Source organism: Pyrgilauda ruficollis, unplaced genomic scaffold, assembly GCF_017590135.1.
Source record: "Pyrgilauda ruficollis isolate IOZ18807 unplaced genomic scaffold, ASM1759013v1 scaffold435, whole genome shotgun sequence".
NCBI classification, from domain to species: domain Eukaryota; kingdom Metazoa; phylum Chordata; class Aves; order Passeriformes; family Passeridae; genus Pyrgilauda; species Pyrgilauda ruficollis.
Genome location: NW_024525879.1, coordinates 42,559 through 52,178, shown reverse-complemented (window position 1 = coordinate 52,178; position 9,620 = coordinate 42,559). Strand labels below are relative to the sequence as shown.

At 51.3% G+C, this 9,620-nt stretch overlaps 1 protein-coding gene across 1 annotated transcript; it reads right to left on the bottom strand.

Annotated features, from left to right (window-relative positions):
• Positions 1 to 5,626: 5,626 nt before the first annotated feature.
• HOXB5 (homeobox B5) lies at positions 5,627 to 8,852 on the bottom strand. The gene is made up of 2 exons (XM_041478226.1): positions 7,953 to 8,852; positions 5,627 to 6,954 (listed from the first exon to the last, which is right to left on the bottom strand). Exons 1-2 carry the CDS (start codon positions 8,500 to 8,502, stop codon positions 6,707 to 6,709), a joined length of 798 nt encoding a protein of 265 aa, XP_041334160.1. The 5' UTR covers positions 8,503 to 8,852; the 3' UTR covers positions 5,627 to 6,706.
• Between the last annotated feature and the right edge of the window lie 768 nt (positions 8,853 to 9,620).

Genomic DNA, 9,620 nt, shown 5'->3' with positions numbered 1-9,620 from the left:
AAAGAAGGAGGGGAGGGGGAAAGGGGAGATCCCTCGCAATCAGCGCACTGTCGGGGGGTCGCAGCCCCGGCCGCCCTCCCCCTCCCCTGCCACCACCTCGGGCACGGATTCGGTCTGCTGGCAACAACAAAAAAAAAAGCAAAAAACGACCCCAAAAAGGCAGGCGGGAGCCGGAGCGGGCCGCGGGGGGGCCGCAGCCGCGGCTCTGACCCCGGCGTGATCCCGGCGATGAATTATTGATGAGATATGAGCCGCGATCGCGGCGCTCAGAATGCAAACCCCATTATTCTGTTCAAATGGCGATTTAATCGTTTGGAATAGCTCGGGTCCGCTTCTTCTTCCTTTTTTTTTTCTTTTTTTTTTTTTTTTTTCCCCGGGGTTTTTTTTTTTTTTTTTTTTAAGGCTCTCTCCTTTCTCTTTCTCATTTTTGCCCCTTCGTTCTTTTTTATTTGGTTCGTTTAGTTGAGGCCTTGAAGTGATTTTAATCGGGGTTTTGGGGTGTGTAAAATGAGCGCGTCCCGGGGTTGCCTCGGATTTGGTGGGGGTTTTTTTGGGGGGGTTTAAAGCCAGCCGAGGCTTCCTCGGTGGAATTTTTGAGCGGGAGGAAATCCTAATTTTAGTTAGAATTTAATGTTGCTCCTCACCCAGCGAGCGGGGAAAGGCCTAAACGGCACGACTTTTTTTAGGGACAGACACTGCGAGCCAGGTGAGCTCACCCGGCATTTTTGGGGCTAAAAACCCCAAATTTCATCACTGAGGGTTGGGAGAACCCCCGAAACGCGCTCCCACCTGGAGCAGCAAACCTTTGCACAAAGAACTCGATTTTTCAGCCCAGAATTTCTCCCTCCTGGCGGAATTAAAGCACTTTTTGTGTCTGTCCTGTGCCCTGCAGATTGTCCCGCGCCTGACGTGTGCCATGGAAATGGGAGAAAAGACGAAAAACGCAGGAAAATGAAAATCCCCGCCTACCTGCACGGTCAGAGCTGCGCTTTCCTGTTTACTCCCCTCACGCTTCCTCCCGCACCGAAACGGGCCGGGTTTGGGGGTTTTTTGGTTGGTTTTTTGTGTGTTTGGAAGGAATTTTTTCCTTTAGAAAAGAGGAAGACTGGGCAGAGCCGGCGCTCAGCCCGTGACCCCTCGCGGGTGGGAAATGGGGGGCGGTGGCACCTCACAGGAAGAGGGAGAAAAACACCAAAAAACCCCACTAAAAACGCCAAATAATTCCCTAAAAACGCGGATTGCTGGCGGAAAAAAACCCCCAAAGGTGCTGCAGGTAGAAATCAGAGATCCTGGGATGGGGGTGAAATTCCAGCCCCGGGGGAGGGGGCAGCGCGGGGGGGATCTGCTGCCAGCGCGGCCAGGAGCGCGACCCACGGCTGAAATCCCGCTGGGAATTGCCATGGGTGAAAACCCCACGGGTAAAAACCCCGCAGGTAAAAACCCCACTTGGAAATCCCATGGGTAAAAACCCCACGGGTAAAAACCCCGCTGGGAAATCCCATGGGTGAAAATCCACTGGGAATTGCCATGGGTAAAAACCCCACGGCTGAAATCCCGCTGGGAATTGCCATGGGTGAAAACCCCACGGGTAAAAACCCCACTGGGAAATTCCATGGGTGAAATCCCGCTGGGAATTGCCATGGGTGAAAACCCCACGGGTAAAAACCCCGCAGGTAAAAACCCCACTTGGAAATCCCATGGGTAAAAACCCCACGGGTAAAAACCCCGCTGGGAAATCCCATGGGTAAAAACCCCAAGGGTAAAAACCCCACTGGGAATTGCCATGGATAAAACCCCTGCAGGTAAAACCCCCACTGGGAAATCCCATAGCCAAAACCCCACTGAAAAATCCCACAGCTAAAAACCCCACGGAAAAATCCCATAACCAAAATCTCCACTCACAAATCCCATACCCAAAACCCCCACTGGAAAATCCCACAGCTAAAAACTCCACTGAAAAATCCCACAGATAAAAATGCCACTCAAAAATCCCATACCCAAAAACCCCACTGGAAAATCCCACAGCTAAAAACCCCACTGAAAAATCCCATAACCAAAATCTCCACTCAAAAATCCCATACCCAAAAACCCCACTCAAAAATCCCACAGATAAAAACCCCATTGGAAAATCCCACAACTAAAACCTCACTCAAAAATCCCATAGCCAAAACCCCACTGAAAAACCCCACAGCTAAAATCTCCACTGAAAAATCCCATAGCCAAAAACCCCACTGAGAAATCCCACAGTTAAAAAACCCCATTGGAAAACTCCACTGAAAATCCAACAGGTAAAAACTCAATTGGAAAACCCTACTGAAAAATCCCATAGCAAAAAAAAAAAACTCCACCGAAATATCCCATAGCTAAAAACCCCATTGGGAAACTCCACTGAAAAATCCCATAACTAAAACTCCACGGAAAAATCCCATTGCTAAAATTCCACTGAAAAATCCCATAGCCAAAAACCTCCTTGGGAAACTCCACTGAAAAATCCCATAACTAAAAATCCCATAGTTTAAAACTCCACTGAAAAATCCAATAGATTAAAATCCCACTGAAAAATCCCACGGCTAAAAACCCCACGGGAAAACCCCACAGCCACAAACCCCATGGACAAATCCCCAAAATCTGCTTTTTCCACCCTCCAAACCCCAAATGATCTGCAGCGACGCAATTAAAAGGATGGTTTTAAAGGTTAAAAAACCCCAAATTGTGGCTCCTGTGGGGGGAGCGGGTTTGGAAGGGAAGTTTGGGCGGGAATACCCCAAAAAAATGAAATTTTGGGAGTGGGGATGGATGGATGGATGGATGGATGGATGGATGGATGGATGGATGGATGGATGGACGGATGGCCCCTGGAATTTTGGGAACAGCAGGATTTTGGGGTCCAGGCACATCCCAAACACCCACGAAACCCAAGGGACTTTTCCTGCCCAAAGAGCTCGGATTTGGGATCAGGAAAATTCAATTTTTAAGCCCAGAAAGGACGGGAGAGCGAAGAAGGAGCAGGCCGCCACTGATCCCACCCCAGCACCACCAAGCCTTCCCAAAATTGGGGATAAATCATCACTTCCGAGGCCAAAATCCCCTCGAACAGCAACCCCGCCTGCCTTCCACCCCAAATCTTTATTATCCCCTGGGGGAGGCCCAGAATTCCCGAATTTCCAGGGCAGGGCGGGCTCGGCCCGAGTTCTGCTGGTGGCGGCAGAGATTTTGGGAGCCACGTGGAGCAGGAGAGGAAAAACAGCCCCAGGGAGGAAAAACGATCTCCAGAGTGTGCGAGAAGGGGGGAAAAAACCACAAAAAATACAAAAAAAAATTACAAAAAAAATACAAAAAGAGACGGACATGTGTCCACCAAATGTGGTCTGAGGGTGAGAAAAAGGGAGAAAGAGAAGGGGGGAAAAAAAAAGGGAAAAAAGCAAAGTTTGCTGGCGCTGTGCACCCCAGAAACGCCCCAGATCTCAGCAGCCCTTCGGCTCCGAGCTCGTATTTTCAATTTAATTTGATTTTTGGGGAGGGCGGAGCCGCCTCAGGTGTGAAGGTGCCACAACTGAACTTAAACCCAAAAAACCCCTCAGCAGCATCTCCAGGCTTGGAATTTTGGGGGGTTTTTTCGCTTTTTTTTTGGCTCTACCTGCCCAATTTCTGCGGAGCCACCTGCCCGGGTCCCCGAATTTTCCCGAATTTTCCTTTTGGCAGGGAAGGGAGAGGGGGAAGGCGGCTTTGGAGGCTCCAGATGCAGGAGCAGCGGCTGCTGTGATTATTTTTCTGTGGCACTCCAAGGCGGGCTGCAGACACAAGAGTGGTCATTCAGTGTCTCCAGATGGCAGGGACGGAGCGCGGAAATGTGAGGACACTCGATCCCCTTAAATGTCTGCGCTTGTTCGGGGGGAGGAAACCCGAGAGTGAAAAAAAAAAAAAGGAGAGGAACAAATAAACAAAAATAAAACCCCAAACAACCCCAGCAGCAAAGGCGAGGCGCAGAGGAAGAGGAGGAAAAAGCGGATTTTTGGGAGGGCCAGCAGGTGAGAAGGGCTGGAGGCGAAGGTGAGAGCAGAGGGCATTGAGATGCAAAAGGCTCGGGCGGCACCGACCCCCCCGAGGCGCCTCCTGTCCCCCCCGAGGGACAGCGCCAGCCCCAAACTTGGCCTCGCGTCCCCTGCCAGGGCGGGCTGCCCTCGGAGGAGGCTTTTTCACCCATTTTCCCCCATTTTTCAGCCGCTTCCACCCCCGGTTCCCAGGCGGGCCTGGGTGTTTGGATGGGAAATCCTCTTTAAAACCGGGATTAAAACTGCGAGAGTTGAGGCAGCCGCGCTTTGCTCCCCGCCAACGCTCGCAAACAGATTGTTTTGAGGGGTTTTTTTGGGTTTTTTTGGGTTTGTTGTTAAATCAGAGAATATTTGAGGACTTACTTTGAGCACTGCAGTCCGTGGGCCCTCTGCCCTGAGACCGGGACCCGCAAAACATTGTTCACCCTGCAATTGCAACGTTTATCTCTCATCTGGAAAAGCGCTCACCCAGCGCTGCCCCCGACGAGGCAAAGCCAGCAGTTAAAGTGTCACTTAACATTCTGGAGAATGTGAAATATATTGTACATTGTCAACTCCCCAAAACCATAAAACTTAACTTTATGGACCTCACGTGACTTTTGAGAGCCAGTGAGGGGTATCTGGCTGAGCTCCGGGCGATTTTTACGATCTAACTTCGAGATAAAAACCCCCTATCCATTTGACATCTAAATGTCATACCCACTTTTGGGGTAGTTTGCTATTGGTAAAAAAAAAAAAAAAAAAAAAAAAGGAAAAAAAATTAGGGAGAAAAAAAAAATTACCAAGGGGAAGGCGAGCAAATGGTTTGGGATCTGACAGTCCACTTCACATCCCTCTCAAAATCACTTAAGAAGTACCTAAACAGTGGCAGAGATTAAAGTTTGGTAAGTTCCGAGCTCAACTTTCCTTGCTGCGGGCCGAGCGAGCCCGAGCGGGGCCGGCGCGGCGGCACAGGCGTCGCGCTAAGCTCGGCTCGAGCGCCTTTAGACCGAGCTTTTCTGGCTCCTCGCGGGTTCCCCGGGCAGCCGAGGGCAGATTTGCCATCGCTGCCGGTGCCAGAGCGCGCGATTTCCATGTTAAGCCAGGGACTAAGAGGTAAAATCCCCCCGCAGGAGCAGCAGCGCAGAGCTCGGCTTTAGGCAGAGATGTCTGGTTTATAATCCCGGTCTAGCAAAACCTCGGCTCTGCGATCCTCGGCGCGGCTTTGGCGTTGGAAATGGGATTTTTGGGGGGGTTTTCCTGGCCGAGCATCCCCGAAACGCTCGGGAATGGTCGAGGGGGGGAGGGAAAAAAGCGTTGGGAGCGGAGCTGGGGCAGGAAAATCCTCATCGGCCGAGCAGTTCTGGGGGGGCCGAGCGGTTTTGGGGGGGACGGTTTGCCTTGGAACCCCGCGCGGCGCCGGGATTTGGGGGTTCGGGGGGATCTGAGGGGATTTTGGCGCGTTTGGATGGATTTTGGGGCACTTTGGGGCGTTTGTGATGCCCAGGAGGGGCTGAGGAGCCGCCGGGCACCGGGCGGGCTGCGAATTTCCGAGGGGGGCAAGAAGGCGACTGGGAGCCTTTGTGAGTCGGGGGAAAAAAACGTTTATTTGACTTCGAGTAAAGCTACAAACAAATACAAAAAGCTTCTCGGCCAAGAACTACCCGGCTGCTAGACATGACAGATGCCATTTTTACACAGAACACCGCATTCACTCTGCCCACTACGACCCGGCTATTACTCACGGCAGAAATATTTCTAATATTTACAAACAGCAGAGAGCTCCAGCGTGGCTCTCCGCTTTTATACATCGTTTTTTTTAATCTTTATTTTTTGAGTTATTAATTATTATTATCAATTTTTTAATAGTGAAGTTCACCCACGTCTAAGAGTACGCCTTGGAATTAGGCTGGGATTAGAAATCCCGGCCTGGAGTTTGGACTAAAACACAGACTGGACAATTTTAAGACAGAAAGATACAAGAGCTGCTTCTTTTTTTTTTTTTTTTTTTTTTTTCTTTCTTTTTTCCTATTTTTTTTTACATTTTTGTTGGTTTTTAAAGACTTTTTTTCCTGCGGCTGCAGCGCAGGAACCCCCGATTTTCGCTTGGGCAGAGCGAAACTCACCCAAGAGCAGGAAACTCGGAAAAAAAGGGGCGGGAAAAAATATTAAAAAAAAAAAAAAAAAAAAAAAGAAGAAAACCCAACAAATAAACCAACAAGCGTATCTGTTCTGGATTTATAAATAAGTTATAACATTCAAAGGGCTCACAGAACACATGCTAGCTTTCCAGAAAGCACCAAGAGAGCACGGACACAGACATTTAGAAGAACAACGAGAGCAGGAGGAGCATCTGGAAATAAAATTTAATTTTTTTTTTTAAACAAACAAAACAAAACAAAACAAAAAAGGCTTCCAAAAAGAGAGCACGCCACGAGCACCCCCGGGAGCTGCTTTTGGGAGAAATCAGCCCCACGGCGAGCAGAAGGTGCCTGGCTGCACAGTCCTCCCAAACCACAGCTCCGCTGCTTTATTTATTTCATTATTCGCTCGGGGGTTTTGTTGCCTTTTTGTTTATTTTTTTTTTAATTTTTTTTTTCCTTCTCCTCCTCTTCCTCTTCTTCCTCTTCACCTCGTCCTCCTTTTTTTGTTTTTTTCCCCCCCCCGCCCGGGTTTCAGGGCTGGAAGGCGCTGCCCGCCGAGGCCAGGCTCATGCTTTTCAGTTTGTTATCCTTCTTCCACTTCATCCGCCGGTTCTGGAACCAGATTTTGATCTGGCGCTCGGAGAGGCAGAGCGCGTGAGCGATCTCTATTCTCCTCCTGCGGGTGAGATATCTATTGAAGTGGAATTCCTTTTCCAACTCCAGGGTCTGGTAGCGAGTGTACGCTGTCCTCGCCCTCTTCCCGTCTGGTCCAGTCATGTCTGGGTAACACGGACAACAGCGGGGTTTGCGTTTGCTCTTTCTGCTCCCGTTCCAGCTATTTTTCACTTATTTTTTTACATTTTAAGCCTATTTTTCGCGCTTTTTAAAAAGAAATTTTAATTTTTAAACAGCGGAAAGCTGCGAATTGCCCCCAAAGAGCAGCACCCCCCCCTTTCTCTCTGTCCTTTTTCGCCCACCCCCCCTGGCACGCGTGTGAAACCCCCCACCCTCGGCCCCGCCAGCCGCCGCGTTCCCCACTCCGTGTCCATAATTTAAGCGGGGAATCGAGCTCTGGGGAGCTCTGCCCTTTTCTTTCCGCCGCCGCCCGCTGCTCCCGGGCTGCCGGCAGGTCCGGAGCCGCTCTTTTCTCCGCCAGAAAAGCGGGAATTGGGGGCACGGAGGGAGCTGGGGGGGCGGCTCCTCCTGCGCGGGGGTTTGTCAAGGGCAGATCGTCAGGAATAAACCCAGGGAAAAAAATCAGGGCAGGACGGGGCGGCGAGCCCCATCTGCGCCTCGAGTGCCGTTTTAATGGACAATTCTTCCCTTTCCACCCCCCCGCACCCCACCCCGAGGAACACCCCCCCGGCCTCAATTTTTAAATCGCCTTCTCCCACCACCCGCGCGGGGCTGAGGGCTTGAAAAAAGCGCCGGTTTGGCGGCGAGGGGAGCGAAAGGGAAATAAAATCGCCCCCCAAAAACGCACACACACACGCGCAGACCCCCCCCCCCTTTGCAGGCGCCAGAGGCAGCTTTAGAGAGAGAAATACAAAAGCAATAAATAGCTGCGATTCTGATCAAAGCGCCTCCGCGGAATAAAGGGAAGGAGAGAGGGGGAAAAAAAAGGGAGCGATGCTGGAGGGGGGAGGAAAAAAAAGAGGAGAAAGGGGGGGAAAAAGAGAAAGAAACAGCGGAGAAAAAGAGCGAGGTGGAAAAGGGAGGGGGGGGCTGTGCGGCAAAAAATAAACAAGCACAACGACGGAAAAAGAAGGAGCTGTACCATGGCTAATGTGAAGTTTCCTCATCCAAGGGAATATCTGAGGTGCCTGCCCTTCTGTCGCTGCCGTGGAGGTCGCGATGGGCTCTGCCTGCGCTCGGGGGATGCTGCTGCTTATTGGAGTGCCCTCGTCGGCTCCCGAGGACGCGCTGGTCTCGTCTAGTTCTGTGAAATTTGTGTTGGTGGTGCTGGCGGCAGGAGCCGGCTCGGAGGGGGACGGGGCGGGTTTGCCTCCGTGGCTCTCGCTGTTGGAGCAGGGCAGGGAGTCGGGAGAAGATAAGGAGCAGCTGGACGCCTGTCTAAACCTGCTCTCCTGAGCTGGAGAAGGGAAACCGCGGGAGCTCTCGCCCACAGCCCCAAAGTGACTGGAGGAGGCTGAGCGGTTGATGCTAAGGTCCATCCCATTGTAGTTGTAGCCATAAGAGCTGGAATGCATGGTGCTTGAATCTCTGTAAGAACCGTTCATGGAACTGCCGGTCCCATAATTTAGTAACTGATAGTCGGGGCCATTTGGGTAGCGCCCTGAGAACGAGTTTACAAAGTAAGAGCTCATTTGGGTTATTTTGGAGGGCTTGATTTGTGGCTCGTGGTCGTTATAACCCCGTGCTTGACGATTTATGATGTATTAATGAATTATAGCAATGCACTGTACTTCGTTTTTGCTATGTATGCGGCCAAATATGGGGGGAGGGTGGGGGGCGCGTTTGGGCGTCACGTGCTTTTGTTGACCAGTCGTAAATTCTCACTGATGACCTCAAGAGGTAATTCATGCTCTATGGTTACAAATAATGACGAGCGCCGAGCCGCTCTAGGCCCGAAGTCGCCCCCAAATCCGCGGCCGCCATCGCCCCCCGCCTGGGCGGAGCGCGCCACCTGCCGGCCGCGCCGCCGCACCGCACCCGCGGCGACCCCCCCTTCTCTCCCCCCAAAAAAAATCAAAAAAAAAAAAAATCAGAAAAAAACCCTTGACCCCACACCTCGGTTTACTGATTTTTTTTTTAAAAAATAGGAAAATTAAAAAAAAAAAAGGAAAGCAACAAGTGGCGGTGGGGAGGGAGGAGAGGGCGCGGCGCGTCCTGCGGGTCTCGGCGCCCCCCGGGCTCGGGGGGGTTTCTGGAGGAGTTCTCGGGTTTTGTGGCGCTGGAGAAGTTTGGGATGAGGTTTTGGGTGGCTGCGAGGCCTCTGTGGGTGTCCGCAGTTGGAAGGGGTGACCAGGAGCTGCGGGTGGTTTTTGGGGTGGTTTCTAGGCGGAAAAGTCGAGGTTTTCTTCAGCCAGGAGCTCGCGTCTCAGTTCTGGAGTGGGGAGGGAAAAAAAACCTGGGGAAAAACGGATGGGAGAAAGGAAAAAGAGGCGAAATCCGGCCGGTGGGAATGGTTGATAACGTTGGTTTTTGGGATGTTCCTGCTCCCGAGCGTTTCCAGGTCCTCTCTGAGCCTTGAGCTGCGCGGGTTTCCCTTCCCGTTTGCTGACCTGCAAGGAACATCGGGGAGCAAAAGCGCTCGGAAATTGGGGAGAACGCTGGGAAAGAGCCGGGCTTTTGAGGCATCACTTTCCTTTTTTTCCTCTCCTTCTTCTCTTTTCTCCGTCTCTTTCCTTTTCTCTGTCTCTCGTATTTTTTTTTAAATTTTTTTTTTCCTTTTTTTTCTCCCTCCTTCCGAGGCACTTCAGGA